Source organism: Passer domesticus, chromosome 11 (genome assembly GCF_036417665.1).
Source record: "Passer domesticus isolate bPasDom1 chromosome 11, bPasDom1.hap1, whole genome shotgun sequence".
Lineage (NCBI taxonomy): Eukaryota > Metazoa > Chordata > Aves > Passeriformes > Passeridae > Passer > Passer domesticus.
This window is the reverse complement of record NC_087484.1, coordinates 14,101,596-14,124,195: the sequence shown is the minus strand read 5'-3', so window position 1 is coordinate 14,124,195 and position 22,600 is coordinate 14,101,596. Positions and strand designations below refer to the sequence as shown.

The 22,600-nt window shown below is 38.1% G+C and overlaps 1 protein-coding gene across 1 annotated transcript in view; it reads right to left on the bottom strand.

Annotated features, from left to right (window-relative positions):
• Positions 1-22,600, bottom strand: part of SLC9A9 (solute carrier family 9 member A9) — a 176,530-nt gene that overhangs the window by 58,955 nt on the left and 94,975 nt on the right. Inside the window, exons 10-12 of the mRNA XM_064385801.1 lie at positions 17,916-18,029; positions 16,140-16,251; positions 10,626-10,779 (exon numbers count right to left, since the gene is read on the bottom strand). Coding sequence (XP_064241871.1) covers positions 10,626-10,779; positions 16,140-16,251; positions 17,916-18,029 — 380 coding nt within the window. The remainder of the gene's footprint in view (positions 1-10,625; positions 10,780-16,139; positions 16,252-17,915; positions 18,030-22,600) is intronic.

Sequence of the window (22,600 nt, the reverse complement as noted above, 5' to 3'; positions counted from 1 at the left end):
TCAAATTCAAGTATATGTAAGGGTTACTGGATCAGAAAGCATACGAGCAGTCATTCTTCTGTAGACTAATGAATAGGGTACTGGACGACCTGGATTCTGAACTTTACTCTGCCAAAGATGAATGCATTTTGGTTGACAACTCATTTAAAATGGAACAGAAATCCTTGTTTGGACAGAAGCTGACACCTCCTCAGTGAACACATTAGGCACTGGTTACACAATAATTTTATCTAATTTTCTGCTGAATTACAATTATTTTCTAACTTCTCTGTTTTCCTCACCTCATGATGCATATGCAGCCAGATGAAGAATTGATGAGGTTTGGGCTAGAATTCTTCCAGAAGGGTGGAAGAGATTGAATGAGGCAGAGGAAGCAAACCATCAAACCTATGCAGGCACGAGGGAGAGCAGGGCTGTGGCTGCTGTGTCTAGGTGGGGAACAGGCTGCCATGGTATTTGCAGGGATTCTTTGGGGTGGAGATTGGAAAAGCTCCGGGACTGATTAAGACCCAGATCAAGATGCTGTCAGACTCCTTGAACCCATTCTGTAATTTCTGGCCAGGCTCAGTGCTCATGAATAAATGAATAGCAAAGGCAACTAGGTGGTTCCAAGGTCACCCTATACAACACCTGGTCTACTTGTACAATAAGAGCAGCAAAGAGTGATTTTTTTAGGATTCCTGTTTGGGTATTTTACATAAACAGCACTTATACATAAACTTTTGTACAAACATCTTTTCTGTATATTTTTTTTGCACAGAAAACATTTGGGACTTATAAAACCATAATTTTATATATGTTTTCAAGATCCCTTTATATATTATTTGTCACTATTAGAAATGGTGTATCTATTTGAAGAAGTAAAAAAAATGCAGAACCAGAATATAGCTTTAAGGGCATTGAAATCAAGTACTTCTTGCTGAGATAGGAGGTGATTTTCTCATTTAAAGCTCATCAATGTACTGACCAGCCAGTCACTGTTGAGCTGTTTCTGATAACTCACTATACAAAAGTCTCTATTACACTGTAATTATCTGTTTATTAAAAGCTAAAAGCCCAGACTCCCATACAGAGCCTCGACTACTTAATATCTGCTTTAATTAGCTTTTTGCATTCAACTAATTCTGGAACAATTTGATAGGCTTGTTATCAAGCGTGCCAGACCTGTCCTTCCACTCTACATTTTAAAAAAGAACACAAAGTTCAGAATTTCCAGAGGAATATTTAATGAAAGTTGAAGTCACAGTTCTCTCCTGCCACAAAGTTCCTCTGCAAACCCAGATGTACCCAGTAATGTTTTTATTTTTTAGATTCACTATTGTTTTGTTAGACTATTTATGTCATAGTCCATATGTTGCATAAGACCCTTAGGGCCTGTAAGACCTCAGATCTTCCTAGTTATTCTTTACCTTTATTCTTGTTGAAAGACACAAGGTCTGTTATTTTTTTCCCCTTCATGCAGAGTTTAAAAATGGAATTAAATGCTTTTTTGCACTTTGTGGAATATTTGATAACAGAAAGGAAAACCACAGGAAAGCTTAAAAAAACCTGAGAAAGTTTGAAAACTTTTGGGTTTTTTCATACTGAAATGATATTTTAGGTCATGCTGAAAACTTTTATCCCTTCTAAATGAAACATTAATTTCATATTTTCTTGTTGAAGAAATTCTCATATTCTTAGTCAAGCAAATTAGGAGAAGGATGAACATACACACTTTGGAAATTATGCAAACTAACAAATGTGAAAACAATTCCATGCTCTTCTATTTTTCAGTCCAGCTAACAGCATCACACAGTTCTTAAAATATCAATGTTCAGTGAGTTTTGAGACCACTTATTTTGCAGAAAGCATCAGTTTCTGACCAATAATAGAAAGCATTAAGCAGTACCTTGTTCAGTACTTACAGACTAGGAATATAAGATTCATCTTAGTAAATATGATCCTTATTTTTTCTAGAGTCCAGTTTGATACCACATATTTATCTCAAACTTTTAGAGGCTCAAACTATTTTTCTGTACCTTTTGCTTACCTTCAAATGATACAGTTTTGACATATGCTTGAAATAACTGGGTTTATGCTTACTCCAATTTAATTCTGACAGAGTAGTTAGAGATCCAGATTAATTTGGGATATTTTGGTAGAAAGCAATAAATCATCAGTCTCATTCCAAAGTTCCAAATAATTAAGATGTTCCCTAGCACTATTTCCAGACAGGTTTATTTGATTCTTTGTAACTTGAATAGCTTCATCATATTGACTGCTGCATAGCAGTTATCTTTTGTATGACAAGGAGAAATGCTTTAATAGGAGAAAAAAGTTACTGCATCAGATGGAAGAAAACTTTTTTAGCATACTCAGACATATCAAAGCAGCAGTATTTAAAATAGGATAAATTAAATAGTTTAATTGACACAAATCCAGCTGGATGGTTTCTATTCCAAATTATAGATTTATTTATAGTTTTCTGGAACAATCCATGGTTTTTGGCCTGTGGAAAGTTAATCTTATCATTTGCTGCTAGTAAACTGAAAGGCATGAATCTTTTATTGTTGTGTAATTTTCCTTCTCTCCTGTACCAAATATTCTAGCAATAAAAGTGTATCTTTCATATCTTCTTTTTCTGTTTTCAATAGCCATGCGGAGCTAGAAATACAAGCTGTGTGAGGTGGGATTTAACTGTCTGCCCTGTTAGGAGACTGTGCTCAAAATTAGACCCCTCTGGCCAATAAAGACCAACAGAGTTGACAGCTGGAGTCGTGTACAAGTCATGCACCAGTCACAATTGCAATCCAAAATCTCCTATTCAACATCTGCACTGGGCTGCCTTCACAGTTGCAGTCAGAAAGCCAAGTCCTCTGTATTTTAGTCCTTTATTTTGTTATCAAGCACAAATGCTTATAAATCTTGTTTAGTGCCATTCAGGTAAAATGCTGTGGTGAATAACTGTGAGGGATCAAATGTGCACCTTATCTTTGCAGAGAAGTACCTTGCAAATAAATGACAGGCATTTCAGGAGATCACTGAGATTCATTACCTGGATGATTTCTCATTTTCAGATAGAAATGAAAGGAAATTATCCAATTTCTTTTTTTTATAATAACATCCAATACATTTAATGCCCAGTTTTATAGTGCTGCTTGATTTATAGCATTTCCCAGGCCCATCATGCTCTAACTACCATTACAAAAGGTGTTACCACCTTAACCCTTTCAGTGTGGGTGCTCCCCAAGAAATGTTTCCTTTGCTCAAAGGTAATTTCATGTCTGATATTGAACTCCTTTGGGTTTGAAGCAGAATGCCTTTCTAATATGGCTTCAGTCAGGATCTCCAGACCATTTGCTATTTCTTGTACTTACTGCATGCACATGAAGTGCTTGCATACCCACAAATCCAGAACTGGTGGCAAAAACCACCAACCAAAGAAAAAGCAGCACATCTAGCAATATTTTTGTATTAAAAAAAGATCCTTGACTCAGTCCTAACACCGTGCTACTACAGGGGATCAAGGGGAACAAAGTGATAAACCAGCATCTGATGTGCTCTCTGTGAGCCATGTCACAAGTAATCAGTACATTACCATGCAAATTATTCAAATGCTGAATGACAATGATCTCTTGGCTAAACCTTTCTGCCTTTTCCACTGGGCCAGTTGCTCCCCACCCTGCTGGGAAGAAGAGTTACTGGGTGCACAGAGAGTGACTGGCAGCCATGCAGTTACCTAAGTGAATCACAAATTCCCATTTTTCTGTTGTATCCAGAATATTGTGTGCAAACAATGAAACAATGATGGATCTCATCAGCTAATCAATGTGTCATTAAGATAATCTTTCAGTAACTCTGGGACCAGCCTTTTCTCTGAACGTGTATTGTGGGCTGTCCATGAACACATGAAAGCTTCCTTGTTAATTTGACTTGAATAATTTTCAAGGTGTTCTTCACAGTCATGAAAATCACTTTTCAAACAGCAATGTAGATTTTTTGACCTGAGAGTCTGCACATGGATCAGTAACATCCTAAGGCTGAGGAGAGCCTGGGGGTCAGCAATATGTTTTCTCATGTATATGCCATTAGTGGTATTGCAGGAATATTCAAACTATCATCAGTGTAAAAGGCGCCAGGCAGAAGGCTGCCCTGCAGATGTTCACAGGAGCAGATAGTTGGCCACCTAAGGACAGTATAATAAAAATAGTTGCAGCATTTATGGTTAGACTTGTTACATTGAATTACAGTTGTTTCTGGTTTCAGAGGGTTTTTTTTTAGGATTAAATGCTTTTTCAAGCAGACAGTGTGATTTCTCTTGAAAGTATGTCTGGGTGAAAAGATTCTCAGTGGGCTGAAGAGACTTGGCTGAAATGAGCCTCTCAACAGGAGTGTTTAACACAGTGTGATTTAAATACATACTGTACCATGGCTAAAGAGCAATATGACCCTGCAAACCAGATCAAACTTTGTTTATTGGAGCTATATTTTTTACTGAGAAAGAACACCAGTAGGCTGATTATGACTGTTCTAAACACAAAACAAAATAATAACCAGTACAAAGTGCACAGAAATACAACAATGCTCGAACATATCCTGCTTTTAATTACACTGTTCATCTCTGTGTTGTGGTCACTCACAAATTACAGTTGAAGATTCTGTTTCCAACAGTAAATAACAGATGCTTCACATCAACGAAACTGTTTTCCAGGACTCTAGAGGAATTATGACCCAAAGGAATACAGTTATAGAGGAGAGAACCTGTCAAGGCCAGGAAAAAACATTTAGCTAAACCTTCTTTTCTAAACTGACTTTCCTTCTTCTTGACAAATGAGGACAGGAAAATGTGTTCCAAGGAATACAAGCAAAACAATCAACAAGGTTCATAATAATTTCTAGGTATTGAATTATGGAGCATCTGAAGATATGTACACATACTCTTGGCTGGTACATTCAGAGTGTCACATGGACTGACTGTGTTTCAGGAAGGATAATTCTTATGTGTCTTTGTGAGGGAGAAAGGAAAGCCAATATGTGTGTCCTTAATTCAGAAATAAACAAGAAACACTAGAGGTCAAACTCTAGTTTGGCTCTAGTTCATAAGGAATGGCTGTAAGGAGATGTACTGTCTCATGCCCTTCTCCATGAGCAGAGCAGCTCTCAGTGATGCAGCACAATATTCTGATGAGGATTCTCTTAACCAGGCCACAGGACCATTCCTCCTTGCCTCAGCTGACTGCAGCCTCGTTCAGATCACCTGTCAGGAGACCATTCTGTCCAATGCCCTCCTGCAGCACCCCCTTGAACACAGCTGGACACAGGGAATGCTACTACAGAGTTTGGGAATAAGGAAAATAATATTTCTGTTACTGAAGCAGTAGTGCTAAAATCCTGGCCAAGGTCATGTTGTTACTGTGGTTGCTCTGCCATAAAGTTCTGTCTTTCAGCAGTGTATAACTAGCTGTGAAAGGGCTGAGATAAACAGAACCATCTTCTACTAACCAGGTTTTTGGGTTGTTTTGTGGTGGACAGCCATACACAGTCATGGCACAGCATTTCACCCCACTGCCCAGCTACACCCCTAACGAGCCATCCTGCTAAACATATGCACTGCCTTAGCCTTTGGTGTTGAAACAAACTATTGGATACTGAAGGATCCAAAATGTTGACTACTTCTGCTGAGTGAGATGCTTTTGCTGAGAATGTGAGTTTGGTCAGCCTTGGTCATCCCCCAAAAATGGGGTAAAAGCCAGGCCTCAGTACTTAGAGAAAGCTGGATATTTGGAAATGAAGTTTTAGGTGAACTAGAAATGGTGTGATTTTAAGGGCAGCCAGGCACACAGCTCTTTTCTAAAATACGTTTACCAACAGCAATGGCCAGATAGGCACAGTAGTAAAAGCTACTATTCAAAGCTGCTCAGTATTTATTTAGATTATGGAATAAAATTATTCCTATTAACTGAAGAACAGCTCCAAAGAGACGCACAAAGAGTTTGGAAATCTCTTGACAAACATTTACACAGAAGGTGATGATAAACAAACAAGACCTAATACCTAGCACAATGCTTTTATAGGACATGTTTTATTAATAGCTTTGAATTTTTCCTCTGCCTGTCAGGAGAATCCTTTATCCTCAAACCTCTCAGTGCAGATTTACTGTAAAATGTAGCTCTCTATTTTTAATCAGAGTATGGGGAATGAAGGGAATCATATATCCAAAAGTATTATCAAGTAATGCTCAACATCTCTGAAGGCACATTTATTGAATAGTTCAATTTGACTGTGGACTTAAACGGCTCTCTCTGTTTTGGTGTTGATGTATTATGGAATTATTCTCACATGCTGATCCAGGTTTATTCATTGTCTGCCAAGAACTGAATATTGTAGTCCTTTCACATGGGCAGTAAAAGCAATTTTTTTCCTGTTACAACGTTAAGATAAGTCAAAAGACAATGTATTACTTGGGAAGGTGGTGCAGCCAGTTCTGCTCTCGGCGTGGCAGCTGATAGGGCTGCAAACACCTGCAGCACCTCAGTGCTGGGAGCTGCTGGGTTACTGCACCAGACAAATGGGAACTCCTAAATAGAACCCCATCTTCAGAAAGGGAACACCCAACTCTCCCTGAAACTCAGAGTTTCACGTGCTTAGAAAGGAGACAGCTAAAATAAATAAGATGTTTCCAAAAATCTGTTTCATTCTTTTAGAACAAAGTGAAGAAATAGTCTTTGTCAAGAATTTAAAGACTCATTTTGAAGGCTGGTGTGTATGAGTAAACACAGTAGCAAAATGAGAATTATTGGTATGGATTTCTTTTAAGACTGTGTTTTGACATATAGATACATTTAGACATAAATTCTGTTATTAGCAGGTCATATTTCCAAGGCTTTGAGAACTTAGATTTAAGATAGACTTTAAGTAGGAATATATATGTTTTAATATAATTCATTTGTTAAATAAAGGGAAAAAGAATTCTTATTAAAAAATTTAGTGGATTCCTGGGATCCATTTAAGCTTTTTTTTTACGAAAGCTCTTAGCTGGTTATTTGTGACACAGCTGATTTATGTTTCTGCAGTACATGGGAGATGGAAGCTGCTCTATTTTGGGTAGCACATGGTTGATTTTTATAGTGTATCTTACTATATGTTTTAGCAACAATTTACAAGCGTTGTATAAGCCATACATAGTCCTGGAATAAATCAACTGTAGTTATCTCTGAGGACACATCCTAATATTTTCTCTAAAAATAGAGTGACAGATGATATTTACGTTATGTTAAAATTTAACTGAAAAAGATGAATGCAGATCTGATGGTATTGCTATGAGGACAGGGGGAAAATTATGGGAATTGCAGTTATTATAGAGACAAAGACTGTTTTTTTTTCAGAAGAAGTTTCATTCATACTCTTATTTTAAAATTGTCATTGTAAAGGAATTAAGGTGTAAGGGAATTGTCATTCCCTTATACACCAAGTGTCCTGGTCACTGTTATGAGAACTTCCCAATATAAATTATGGAGAGAGCAATAAATAATTGAAACACGGTATAATATGTGGACAATAATATACAGTAAGAAGATGGTAGAGATCTGAGTGCTTTCTTCTGCCCTGACACTGTAATGCATTATGGCAGAGCAAATGGTAAATGTATGGGTGTGAGTTCTTTCTGATTTATGTTATTTTTACGTATCTTTAACTGAATGGATGATAGATTTATTCATGTTTTAAATCCAAACTGTGGGTAAGCTGGTCTGTACCATATAAACTCAAGCATTTATCTCTAGGATAAGACTGAGCTGATTGACCTTGAGGAGTTTAGAGTTGCATCTCCTGAACTAATGATAGGAACTGGACCCTATTTCACAGAGGGAGAGGGGACACAAAACATGTGAATGAGATTCAATCCATCCAAATAGATTCAGAAATCACATGTTCTTCTCTATTAGTCTCTGAATGCCTCCAGTTCAATTAAATACATTATCTCCTGGATAATCATTTTATGATGACAAAATGGCAAAAAAGCACACTCTGCTTGTGACTGTTGTTTGCTTGATTGTGCTGTTTTTGACACTCTCTCCTGAGAAGGTTTACCTATACAGCAACTTGTAGTTTCTGTAGGGAAAGCCAGTGTAGTCACTGTGACCATTCAGATATTTTTAATTTCCTGTAAGCACTATTTTGATAAGGTGAATGGCTTTAGTTGTTTAGATTAACTGAGCTGGCTCTGTGCTCTGGATTTGACTGACAGTGGTAGTTCTGGTTCCCTGGAGCACTGCGGAATCAGAGAGGAGTTTCAAGCTGTCCTGAGAAGGTGCCTGAGCTATGTTCATATCAGCTGTCACAAAGAGCTGCTGTGAGACCAGGCCCCCTCTTCTGTGCTCATAGCCATGGCTGCAGCGTTTCCCTGGCTTCAGCCCCTTTTTTCTGTAATTGATGGCACACAAACTCCTTCCAATCAATCTTTTCAGAGACAGTCATATCATTTTTGTACTTGTAATGTAGTTTCCCTTGGCTTTGTGAGCTGAACCCTCCAAACTAGCTTGAAAAATACCATGTTTTTCTTCTAAAGAACCATGGGGATTGATGCAGCTCAGACTTGCTGTTCAGGCACAGGTGCCAGCATGCTGGGGGATTACACTAAACAAGCTGGTGTCATTTGCCACAGCTCCATAGCTTTCCTCAGCAAACTCATCTGCCAGAATCCATACAAGTGTCAATTGTCATGAATTACCACCACATTTTGAATACAATTACATAGGAAAATTAATTAAGACTAAAAAGATAAATGCTGGTAGCTAAGGACAAAAGTCCACATTGAGGTGTAATAAATTATAAAGACAATGAAATCTTTTCACTAGAAGGAGAAATCAGAGCCTCAAGATAAATTTGTAATTAAAGATGTCTATTTAAAATTTTATCTCAAGTTGACCTCCTCATAATTTATGAAGATATATGTTCCAACGTCAAGAAATTAAGTGTAAATTATGAACCTAATAGCTTTATAGTAAGAAAATCAATATCCTGATTACAAATCCAATTTATTTTATTGATAAAAATGTCTGGCAGATCAGATGGGATGCAGAGGAAACCCTCAGAGATGAGCATTTCAAATCAGTAATGATTATCTACTTTCAGTGTCTTTGGTGAAATCTATTGTCCAAGAGGCTAGAGAAAGAAGCATGTGCATTGAACAGTACAAACAGTTAATATGAGAGTCAGCCCCTCACTTGTGGTCTTGGGGGGCTTTGCACCTCTGGGTAGCACTAAGTAGCAAAAGCAATGCCCTTGCATCCAATGCATTTTCTTAGTGAAAGCACTTCACAATCTTAATTTAACAATTCCCTAGAGAGCTGAACCACAAGGGGCGTCTGGTGACCCAAGCTCTCAGACTGCACACTGAGAGCTCACAGCCTTTCCCCTTACTGTATTCTCAGCATTATTCCTTATCTCCTGTTATAGAATCCCAGACTGATTTGCTCCCCAAGATCTAATGAGAAAGCTCTTCCTCACCCACGTTTCCATTGCCACACAGAAAAACTCCTGCTGACTGACAGTGAAAAAGTGGCAAATCTCAGAAAGATGACTGATAGTGCCAGAGTGTATCCAAACTGTAATGGCCTTGATTGGCATTATGGGACATGAGACATGTCATGAAGAAGAATCAAACTGTCACAGAAATAGAAAACCTCCCCACTGTACTAGGATGCCTGCATCCATGTTTATCCAGTGCACTTGTACTCTAGTCCTTATTTTGTCTGCAGTTTTATCTATGCTCTTTGTAAAAGCCCCAATTTGGTTATCTTCAGCTGCTATTTTATAGCAAGAGTCTGACATGAAGGCTTGTAATCAGACATCATTTTGTAAACAAGGAAAACATATGCTATATATAGAATAAATGATAAGGAATTGTGAAATGCAGGCCTGTCTCGATACTGAGGATTTCTGTGGTGATCTTGCAAAGCACAGCAGGGAGTTCTGAATGGATTGTGAAGTAACCAGAATCAATAACCAGCATGAGTACACTCATTACTAAAAGTTGGGTTTCAAAAAAGCACACTTGGAAGGACACTAAATTAGATCCTTTTTACTCCAGTTTTCTATTTCCCTTTTTCTTGTAATTTAACCTTCCTTGTCATTCATTGCTCTCTATAAATACAAGTGACTATGAAGTAATTAAAAAAAATAATGCAATGAAGAAGAATATATAAAACAAAACCTAATAAATTAATGCCTGAATAAGGCAGCAGTGGAGGAAGATTTTTCCAGCATATTCTCATAATCAGAAATACACAATTTATCACATACTTGTGTAGTAACTACGGACTTTAGGATGAGGGCAAAATCTGCCTGTGTAGCACATTCTTCAGCAGCAAGGAAGACACTATTAAGATGTATTTGTGATCTTTAAAAGGAGCAGTAGTGAAACAAACTCTCTCGAAACAAGGATGTGTCTGACCTATGTCTAAGCCCATAATTTAGGAAGAACCTGTTCCTTGTGGTCTGGAGCCTCTAAGAGGTGCATAAACCCTCCCTTTGTGTGTGTTAAAGCTCATACAAAGCACATCTGTGAGCCTCAGGAAGGTGTAAGGATGGTGGGTCCGCAGGGATCCCGCTCTGCTCTTGGCTGGTGCTGCACAGACTGTACTGACCTGATCTGCAGCCAGGTGAGCATGGCTGTGGTGCCCCCCCCAAAGACCCAGACCGTGAAGAACACCATCAGCAGGGCTGTGCTGAACATCATCTGCTTGGGCTGCGACTCCGTGTCCCGGATGGCCAACGCAAACGCGATCGCGCCTCGCAAACCTGAAACGAGACAGGGGTCGGGAGCTTAATGCGAGGGAGAAACAGAATTTTAATCTTTTCAGGCCAAACCCGCTTCCAAGGGCAGAGGAAATTTTCAGATCATAATCCTTTTTAGAAAGAATTGAATTGGTAACTGAAAGGGTGGGATTTAATGCAGCAAATTTTCAAAAGTGAACAATGAAAGTACTCCCATATTCATATGATGATCAAAATTTTGCTTTACATCCACTGAATTCTTTGTCTCGAATAATTGCAAATTAAGTAGTAATCTGAACTTAATGCAGGTTGAAAAAGAAATCTAAATCCTGTGTTAAGTCAGACTGCTCATGAAGTCAGAGCAAGTGAAAAACAGGGTTGACATTAAAATCTGTACCCAAATATGCTACTCATTTCTTCCTTGAAAATATAAAATATATTCCTTTAAAATAATTTAATGTTCTAAGACTAGTCAGAAAAACATGACTTAAAAACAATGAATAGTTTTTAAAAGATGATTTTAAATATCTAAAAGAGGATGCAGAATAAATTAATGTACTTGAAACATTATAGTAGTTGTAGAATTATACACCCACAGAAACTGAATAAACAAGAAATTACAAAGGTGGTGAAAACAGCTAAATGAGTTTAGAAAAAAAGCCCCATAGGTAGTAATAAGGGGACTAAATATGTCTTGACAAAATGCCATGTTTAAAAATTGAGGGGGAAAAAGCCTGCTAGTGCCTGCAGCCCTCAGGATGCATAATACAAATAATACTCCATATTTTCCAATGCCTTTCATTTATCTATTTAAATGTATTTTATGGTTTTCCAAAAAACTTTCACAAAATAATTCTAGAGAGCAAAGTCATTACATGTATACAATACATGCTGAGTCCAAAAAGTACCTTGCAAAGTATTGAGAGATTAAATCTAGTAATCAAACCTCTTGTAAGGCACTGATGACATATGCAGAATCATTTAATTAACTGCTAAATGCAGATATTTTTGGCCTAGAACTCCAAAGCTCTTTAAGATTACATAGCTAGAATGTGAATTATTTGGTATAGAAGCTGGGCTTCCAATTATTTGGTATAGAAGTTTATCCAGAGAACAGCACAAAGCCATTTCAGCAAGGAAGAAGCAGACTGGGGTTGCACAGTCTGAAAATACTCAGTGGCAGCAGGTTCAAAACCCTGCAGGCAGACACTGGCCTTGTCCTTGGCTTTGCTTTTGTGTAAAAGACATCTCTGAGCATGCAGTGCTTTACTATTTTCTTACAGGGAAATAATATAATCTCATTTTAAGCATGTATCTGAGGAGGGAATGAATGACTATAGAAATGGTCTTTATTTCAGTGGTTATAGTGGTAATCTGGTTTTTCAGCACAGCTGCATTTCAGTGGAAAACATTGCTGCTTCCCACAATTGCATCTCATCTTTAATTTTAAATCTAGAACACCTCTTTTTGTAAGGGGGGATATATATACACACACACATATATACACATGTATAAAAGTTAATTAGTATGTCTTGAGCAGTGGACTGGCTATTTCTTCAGTTCAGAAAAATAGTGAGCGGCTTGTCTGCATTTTTCATTTATTAAAGGCTCAATGTGGTCCGTAAGAGAGAAGTAATTTTCAACTAAAGACATATCTAAAGTAAAATAAATAATCAAACTAAACAACGAAAGCAGTGGGAAGCAGATGCATCCACTAAAAATGTAAAGACTCAATATGAAGCAAGGAACACTACTATATGTGTGTGTGTGTATATATATATATATATATATATATATATACACATGTGTATATCTCTCAAAATACTTTCCACGTAATAATACGAGTGAAGGAAGGGAAAATGTTGAGCTACTGAAATGGACTGAAGTTAAGGAAGATTAAATTTTCTGTAAAACTTCAGGGAAAAATGCCACAGAGCCTCATGGAATGATTGGATGCAGTGGATGTTGGTACCTCAGCTACCCCTGGACAGAGTGGTGCAGCAGAAGGACCAACTCTGATGAACCATTAGCAGAGATTCCCTCACCTCATCTTTCAGAGGTGCACTGTTGGCAGCTCCACATCTGTGTTAATCCATTCATCCTTAGGCTGAATCACAGATTTCCTACCAGGTTTTTATTTTGTGCCAGCCATTAGGGATTCATCTGTAAGCAATACCCTTTAATGTGTCAGAGCCTTCAAAGCAGAGCAGCCCAGGATTAAGCTCCAGAGTCCCCAGAACTGAACCTGTGTGTCCTGAGGGCTCTTAGCCATCCCTTGCCCAGACCCCACACAAACAGCTCCCCAAACCCAGCCCTCTGAAGAGCCCATGAAGGCTGGAGTGTTTGTTGTTGGTGGGAAAAGAATCTGCCAGGAAAGACTTTCTGTGCGTAGCCCTGGTGTTTTGGTTTCAGCTGCAGTTTTCTGCTCTTTTCTTCCTGGCTTTCTTTTCTATTTAGCTGATTTCTTCACATTGCCACTTCCCACCTCTGTGTCTGTATGAGTGTGTAGATGTAAATGCCTGCACAACAGCTGCCTGTACATGGGCATCTTTTGGCTTCATTCTGTGTTTGTGTTCATCCTTTGAGACTCCACTGATGCTATAATGCCTTATATTAACAGCAACCACCCCTGTAGCACTGTGTACCACAAGCCTCTCTGTTGCTCATTTATGTGTTGTAGAGAAGAGGAAAGCAGAGTAAAAAGTAAATAAAGATGTTGGGAGAAGAGTGGAAAGTGCTATAAAGTCTAAGACCTTAAAATGTTTCTTTTTCACATGAGCAGACACTGTTGGGCTGCTCACTTTAGCTGATGTTCAACTTAATTTGAGAAGCCTGGGCTTAATTAGTCCTTGCATAAAGGACTAATCAAGTGTTCATTTACAATGGAATGTTATCAGGAATCATGATTAAAAACAGTTGTAGAAGTGAATCCACCCTCTGTAATGTATTTTTAAAGGAGTGGTAGAAGCAGATAAAGAATGCGATAAATCAAAATGCTCCATAATCCACCTCCAAGCCTAAGTCTTCCACCTTTTCTCAGCTGTATTGATATGCATCAAAAAGCAGAACTTAGTGACTTCAGGAGAGTTATTTGCAGAGTAAGGAATAATCAAAGGCTAATCAACAGTGTACTTGCCTGACCTTAATTGCTTTTCTCAGCAATTTTTCTCAGCAATCACTTTGGTGATTGTGGCAGTAAAACAAGCAGTAAATGTTTGGTGGATTTGGTAATAAGACAGAAAACAAAACTAACCCAAATTCATTGTTTTCCACATCTGAATGTGTGATGCTGTGGTGAATAAAGGCCATTTCTCCCTGTCATTAACTAGAACTCGATGCTACACCATAACAATGAAGGTGGTAAAACCCACTCGAGGTAGTGGATGCCCCATCCCTGGAAACACTCGAGGTCAGGCTGGATGGGGCTCTGAGCAACCTGATGGAGTTGAAGATAGCCCTGCTCATTGCAGGGGGTTGGACTAGATAACCTTTAAAGGTCCCCTCCAGCCCAAATTGTTCTATGACTGTTACAGAACTTGGTAGATAATTTCCTTCAAACTCAAATTCAGTGTCTTGTTTACTCATCAGAAATGTGTCTCTCTCCTGGCAGCCATTGTCCCCTCTGTTTATCACTACATGCAGTTTAATCAGTTTGTAGCACTAAGCACAAATCTTGGTGCATCTTAAAAAACAGAATTACACAGAAAATCTGTGTCTCCTGTGAAGTGTGCAGCTGCTGGCAGCGTGAGAGACAGTCCTTATTATTATAGTTGCAGATTATGCCATTACTTTGTTGTAATGTAAACACATTTTTCTCTAGAAAATAGAGGGGTTTTATCTTTGAAAATAGATAAAAATTACTTTTCTGAGAATTTTAGCATATAAATTTTAGAAGCCTGCAATACTACTGTTTCAGTTCTCAGCTGCCAGATTGTCCTGGAAAGCTAATGTGTGTGAGTTCTCACGTTCAGCTGCTGGCTGCAGGCTGCTTTCTGCTCCTGCTCTGTGGAGAATGAAATTTGACTGCAGAAAACGAGGACAGAAAATTTAAAGGATAAGAGAGATTTCAGAAGGTTTTTCATCCTATACTTTAGCTGATGAAAATCAAAAACCAAAATGGAGCCCAGGAACTAGATACCAAATGATATGAAGCTATTTTTCATGCTGTTGTCTTGCTGGCCACCTGCTAGGCTTAGCAGAGGGATCTCCAGCTCCAAGTTAGCCATGGAACAATGGCAGGGGAGCAGTTGGGCTGAGAGGCAGCTCCTGCTGGATGTGTCATCATCCCTCACTCCGGTCTCGCTGGAATTAGCTGACATTTTCAGTGGCAGCTTTTAGCAGGAGGATTGAATGGGTATAGAAATGAGCTGCTGTGTTGCTCTCTAGAGAGTTGGAATTACATAGGCACAAATGAGGCCCCCTGATGTGGAGTAGTCCTGATGAGGGAGCTTGAAATGCAGCACATTGTATTTCTCTCGTTATCTGGCTAAATGGATCTCTGTACATCAAGGCTGTCAATCAAGAACTTTTATCCATACAAATGTGGAATAAATTTTTGCATAAAAAGCAGGAAAATGAAGCAAAAAAATGTGCTGAGTTTCTAATTTTAGAAAATTATATCATCAATAGCGTAGGGGTATCTGCATTTCTGTCTTTTACTGAACAGATATTCTTGGCTTATAAGTGAGTTTTTCCTAACTAGCATTAGAAAGTCAAGTGGAATTATTTCTAGCTTGTACAAGTAAAAAAATACGTAGTCCAGATGAGCCTTAACAGATTCTGGGGATGCTGTGCAAATCAGACTAGAACATGGCTCCCTCTTCTGGATTTGAATTTTTTTTTGGTTATTCTACAAGGTTAACAAAATCAACAAAATTAAATATCAAGCTGGAATAAATATGAAAAGGTCTGTGGAATTGAAATGATCTCATCTCATGTTTAAAAGTAAAACTGGTCCAGAAGTTTAAGGAATTGCCAAAGACCATATCTGATCTGAGTATCAGTACTAACACTAAGTTGGATATTTATTTGCTGCTATGTAAAATACTCTCAGGTATACTACAAGGGCCTCTAAAACAGCACAACTTAAAAACATGGTATTCCCAAATTGTCATGGAAGTGTAGACAGATGAGGGACAATGGATTGAAAGACAATGGCTTCCTGGGCAGTGATTTTCCAAAACATTAATTAAAATAGAGTGAGAGCACAGTGAGGTTGATCAGAATGCATCCATTTGCTTCAGTAGCTGTGGAGAGATGACCTTGAGTTTTAAGACAACAAATTCTTTGTGATAGATGTGGCTTTTTCTAGTGATAGATGACTTTTTTTGTCATTCATTAAATGTTGACAGGAGAAATACCAAGAAAGCCAAAATAGCTCTTACCTGAAAACATCATCATGTGCTGAAAGGTCCTGGGAATCTTTTGTTTTCGACCCAAATTCAAAAGGAAAGAAAGTGGGTATATGTTGGAAGCTCTTGCTACAAAAATTGCCACCTAAAATGTAAGATGTTGAGGAAAATAGTGGACAAACTACTGACAAAACCAGAATTAACCCAAATATTCTCTAAAATTAATTTAAAGGTGTAATTAAACAAATATTATAGTATTTTCTTTCATGTTTTACATGCCATGTTGTAATGCTTCCTGTGCAGTGGCAGAGATCTGCCTTCCCCAGACATCCTGGTTTTATATTCATCATAATATATCTCCCTTCAATCACTCTACTTCTACTCATCACATTTGTGTCACATGTGGCTTCATCTTCAGCTCTTCAGGAAAATGCCCATCATCAATTGCAGAGAGAGCATTATCTCCTTCAGCAGCAATTTGCAGAGAATAAATGTACTTTTGGACCTGATTATTACTTCCTTATTTCCTGGTGATTCATATTGTCTATATCCAGCACTTTTTGCTTTTTCTTCCCCTTCTCTGCAGAGATTCTTCCGATTAAGTTCTTTATTACTCTCCTGTGGAACTATCCCAAAAGTTGCCTTAATTCGAACCATGAGGCCATTATCAGATTTAAAGAAAGGCAGTCTGAGCTCCTTATGTATGCTTTTTGCACATTTTGCACGTTTTTGCCCTCCCCTTATCTTGTGGCTCAATTATGGCACTCCCAGTCTGAGCGTGCTGGGACTGGAGAGCAGGTGAAGAGTTTGAGAGGCGATGTCTGAATCCCAGCAGCTGCCCAAGAGCTGCCTGGAGCTCCAGGGCTCGGGAGAGGCAGAGAGCCGGGTCCCTGCCCCATCCCTGGCTGCCCCTGCTCCCTCCCGGTGCCAGGGCTGCAGCACAGCTGTGGTACTGCCCCGGGGGGACACAGTGACCTCCTCGCTGCCACCCAGCCCAGCCTGGAGCCAAGGGAGCTCTGGTGCAGTCCTGATTATTCATTTAGAAATTACATATAGCAATTACTGCACGTCAACAGTGTGCTCCCAACTTTCAAAGCTATTACAGTTCATTTAAAAGTGATAAGCAGAGGGGCTGCTGCTCTGAGAAAAAAAAAATCATTGAATAAATTGTCAGTGTGAAAAGAATCTATATTGGTGTACCAGTAAGATTTATTGAGAAACCATGGCAGAATTAAAGAGTTTTTCTGACCTCTTAGGCACATGATGCTGTAAGTAATTCCATGTATGCTAGAGATACCAAGTATAAAGAAGGAAAGATTTGAGCAAAGCAGAACTGTGGCTTTTTAAGGACTTCATACCATTTATGTAGTTTTGGGGAAGTCCTGCTTATGGCACATGTCTGTCTGGAGGCAGCTCTCCAGTTTGTGGATCTGCACTGGCTCCAGACAGGAAAAAAGGTTTTGTGTTGCACCTGTCCCCACAGATGTTTCCCAATACTTATCCCAAATTCCCACCTCACTTATAAACCACTGGCAAAAGTTCCCCAGCTGGTTTAAAGCTATTTGCCTGTAGCAGAGGAGCAAAACAGCAACTGTCCAAAGAACATGTGCTAACATGCATTGGGGCAGTTATTAGGATATAGGTAATAGATGATTGTACTTGGAATTGACAAGATACTTACTGATCTTTAGCATTCAAGGAACTGATTGGTTTGCTTGTTGACTTCTTTTTTCACATGAAACATGCATTATTTGTATATATACACACACACACATACAGAGATATTTACTTCTTTAAAGCAAAGGATACAAGAGCACCAAATATGAAAAGAGGATTGAAGATGTGATTTTGAAACGTAAATAGCGCGAGTCCCATGTAACAGAAGATGACATTCTCAGCCAAAAAATTCATGAACTCGAACAACTTAAATGAGAGAGAAAGAACATAATTATGACTCATGTCTACAACAAACTACTGATTATCCCAGGTTCCCTTGGAATACAGAACTGTTTAGATGAAAGGAACAGAAATTGCTGCTGTTTGAAGGGTGGATTTTAAACCCACCTAATTTGCTGACAAATTAGACACAAGGTGTCTTTTAGCTTTAAAAATCATAGTTGCTTGCAGGTTTTTCTCTGACTTGTATATGAAAGCTTTACATACACAACTGGTAAAAGACATAAACAGCAAGTAAGTTATATAAGTTTCAGTGCAAACTGAGGGAAATGAGCTTCACTCATGTTTGCAGGGGTGAGCTGGGGAAATGGTCATGGTTCCACAAGTGGCTGTGCACAATGCAGGCCTGGGTATGGGTACACTAAGGCCTAGAGAGAAAAAAAACCCCTAAATGGCCTTTTAAGAACCTGTCCCTTTAAAATATAGCACAGTCTTTCTTATTACCATGAATATTATCCTGCAGATGGAAATTCTTGTTGAACTGTATGGACATCAATATCAATACTAATTTCAAACCAAACTATTTATATTTTCATTTATAGGTATTATAAAATAAGTTTAAAATACATGAGTAGGATAGAATTTCTTCTGGGAAAAATCAAGCAAAGCCAAAATATTCAATTGCCTTGAGGGGATGTTTTTGATTATATTTGCAACTGACTATATTAAAACTAATAAAATAAATTTTCCTATTTAACCACATCTGGAAAAAATCAATCATTGCTGTGAAATAACTACAGAGAGGAAAAAGGGGCATTTCATTTCTGAAGTCATTTTTGAGCTTAGGATTCTATGCTAACAAATCCTGATGCAGAGTTAGGACTGAAGTTTGTCAGTCTGTCTGCAACCAGCCATACATCACTATCCAGAAAGTTACTATGGAGATGTTTTATTCATCCTCAGTGGGCTTATGTATTTTTTGTAATATGTTTGTGCTTCTAAAAATAAATATCCAGATACAGTCACTAAGATTTAACAAAGGAAAAATGAGAGCTGTCAAAATCATTAAAATGAATTTCAGAGGCAGAATGGCATAAACCCATTAGTATATGAGAGGATATTTTGGACCCCATGGCAGCACCATCAATTATCCCAAGCACACATTCCATAGCCCTCATTTTGTGCTGCAATACTGAACAACATTAAAACAAACCCAAAAAATATTTGCAGGTTAGCAGTCTTAAATTATTTGAATTAAATTTAGATGAGAGGAACCAATTGTGAAAATCTTTTAAGTACAGGATCTTGTGACCCATAGAACTGATGATAAATTCTTGCATTTTCACTTGGGAGCAAACATGATCCCATGTCTTTTTGGGAATGTCATCTGATGCAGTGTTTGAAACAACAGAAAAATGTATCAGGAGTGCCATGACAGGATCTACATCTCTATAAAATAGATATCTGCGTATACGTGAAATTTTTGAGGGAAGGATACTGTTATGAAGAGCCACAACTGCATTCTTTAATTATTGGGATGAGGTACAGTACTCCACAGGTTTTAAAGTTGAATAATATTTCATTTAGAAAATCTCATTCAAGACTCAAAAAAAATTAAAGTAGATGTAGTATTAAAGCATTTTGGAAACAAAAATTCTTAAAGTAAATTTCCCTACTTCTGTCTTCAAAAGTTCTCTTAATAGAAATTTTTTGGAGGAAAGGAGATATTTTCTATATCACTGCCTTTTCTCTATACTTTTTCACAGCAATCTTACTAAATTCAAGCTTTTACTATTGCCTGGAGAACTTTCATGGTGTAGCTGATTTTAAACTTCTCACCCCTTGTCTCCCAGCCATCCGATCAAGATACAATCTTTATGGATTTCTTGCAAATCCAGTTTAGTGCATCTTTTTCATTTCCCCATAACTTTATCTCCTTTTACTCACTACATGCCTCCTGCTTCTTCCTACTTCAAACTTCCAGGCTGATTTCAGTAAATGATTGTCAAAGACAAAAAGATCCCTCATCTTTGTCTGGGAGTTTGCACTCAACATGAACAATGCATTTTTCCTGTGCTCTCTGGGGGAATGTGTGGTGTCCCACAGCACAGCCCTGCTGGTTTGCTTGGCCTCTGTTCACAGTGCATGTAACATTGGTAGCCCCGGCATCTGTGTCAGATGCCTCTAATGTTGCAGTTGAATTGCAGGACATCAATTTTTTTCCCCCTGGGTAAATATAATTCAAATACCTTTTTTTTTTCCTGTGAGTTTTTTTTTTTTTTTTAAGTATGTGTCTTTGCTGAACTGTGCTGGTTTTTTTTTCCCCTCTTATCTCTAGTTTCTCTGTATTTTGATCTTTCACTATCAGAGCACTGCTTGCTTGCTAGAAGATTAAATCCAGACTACTTTTCTTCCTTTTTGCAGCAAAAATGCAGGTGTTATTTCAATAGCTAAATTAGAGCAAGCTCCACTCCTTCCTAGTCCAGGCACAACCATGATATGGTCTATTATCAAAGCTTCAGCTCCTTAAAATGGTAAAAGTAGCTTGTTAGCTTCATTCAGAATCTTCTGTGTTCCCCACCTAGTTTGCTCTCTTTTTTAAAAGTCTGTCACTCACCTATGACACATTTATTCAGTGATTGCAACTTAGTCAAATTTCTCACCATGAGTTAGAAAAAATTAAATAAAACAACTGCTTCAGAGCTAGTTATTGTCATAAAAGGAGTGATATCTGAATGTTTTTTCCTGAAACATGACATTGCTGATATAGCATAAAAATGACCCACTGTTCTCTTGGCTTTATTTTTATTAGTGTATTTAAGAGTAGTGTTTTATTTAGTGTTCAGCTTCTGTGTTTTGTTCAGCAGTAACACAGAGCCCATGGAGAGATTCCATTTAGCACTTAACTGTCAGTGCTGTGCAGCACAAATCCCTTCAGAGCAAAACAATTTGTTCTAAAGAGATCTTCCGAAAACCACGTTAAGAAACAGCTTCCATAGGAGCATTTCCCCAAATTGTCATGCCTTTCAGTCAAATGTTTCTGTAGTTATTTTAAAGAGGGGATGTCAAGACCTTTTGATGAGAAGTGGAAAAATAGGAGCAATAGGATTTAAAAATTCCTGGGTGACCCAACCATTGCACCATACACAGCAGCCTGTGGGTGACATCCTCTCCTGTCTGAGGGGCCATGAGCCAGGGCCATGCTGTGGTCCATGCCACCCAAAAATTCTCAATATTTTGAATATATGTACTTGCAAGTGGGATTACTTTTACTTTCCCACTTTTATGGGAAGAAAAAGTTAGGAGTAAAGTCTCCTGGATTCCAAGTGTTTGGAAGTATTTTTTCTATAACCATAAATTCCTTTCCCTTGTCACCCACACAGACAACCAACCTCTTTCTACTCCAAATGAAATTGGCATAAAATGCTTATACACCACTATTAGTTTTCCCAGGGCTACCAGAAAACCATTTTAATATACACATAGCAATAAGACATTTTTTGTTATAAAACTAAACCCCCTCATTTGTAATGTGGCATTTCTAACCCTCCACAAAGTCTATAAATCTGGTTATACTTTTAATGTAAGAGCTGTAATAAATCACCAATGTCAACACATTGCAGAGTAGAGTATTAATTACAAGAACACTGGTTCAGAACTAATCCAGGCACTTGGTTTAGGTGTTTAGCTCAGTGAATTACTGAAAATGGTATTTGCTTTGCTTTGGTAATTTTCTCTGTAAGTAGTGGTTACTACAAAAGAGTTATAGTAAAATTGACATAATATTTATGTATTTAAAGACACATCATTCATGAAATATGCTTCACTTTTCTACTGCTCTCAGCTGTTGTAAGTACAGAGAGAGATGTGCAAAAATTCTGTTTTAAGCTGGGACATTGTTCTGGAAAATGCCCCTTGCAGTTCAGTTCTCACTGGCAGAGGAAGGAATCAATCCAGGCTATCTCTGTGTTGAGCCTTGCTGTAACCATGAGTTCATCTCACACCAATGTTTTATTTTAACTCAAGTGAAAAAATTTATATGATATAAAAACTGCATTAGTTTTATCTTTTCAGTGAGATAAGGAAAGCATGGTCTTTTTTCCCCTTTCCTTTCCTCCTCCCCCACAGTTAAGTTCCAGCCAATTAGAGCATTAAGCTATGCCAGAATGGCTTTTGCAACTCGATTTGTTTTCTAGAACTACTATTTTCACTGAGTGTTAGAGAGATTTTCTAGGTAAGTAATTAGTGCACCTGGAAGATGGAACACACTAAGTACCAATCTTACCTGTAATGAAAATAGAATTCCTTAAAGGAGCATCAAAAGGAGAAAATGAACATAATCTATGCCACAGTCCCCTTGTGGCTGGGGAGATGGAAAATGTAAGATTTTTCAAATACTGATATTTTAAGGAACACTTCTCATCTCAAGGGAATAAAGTTAGTATGACAGGACTGGGTAAAGCAGAATGGCAAACAGTATTCTTTCCTCTTGAGGGAATAACATTAGTACAGAGGTATTGGGTAGAAGCTGAATTACATCCTCAAATTCCTTCCAGCAAAATTTACTGAATTTTAATCATCGATGGCAATATTGCATT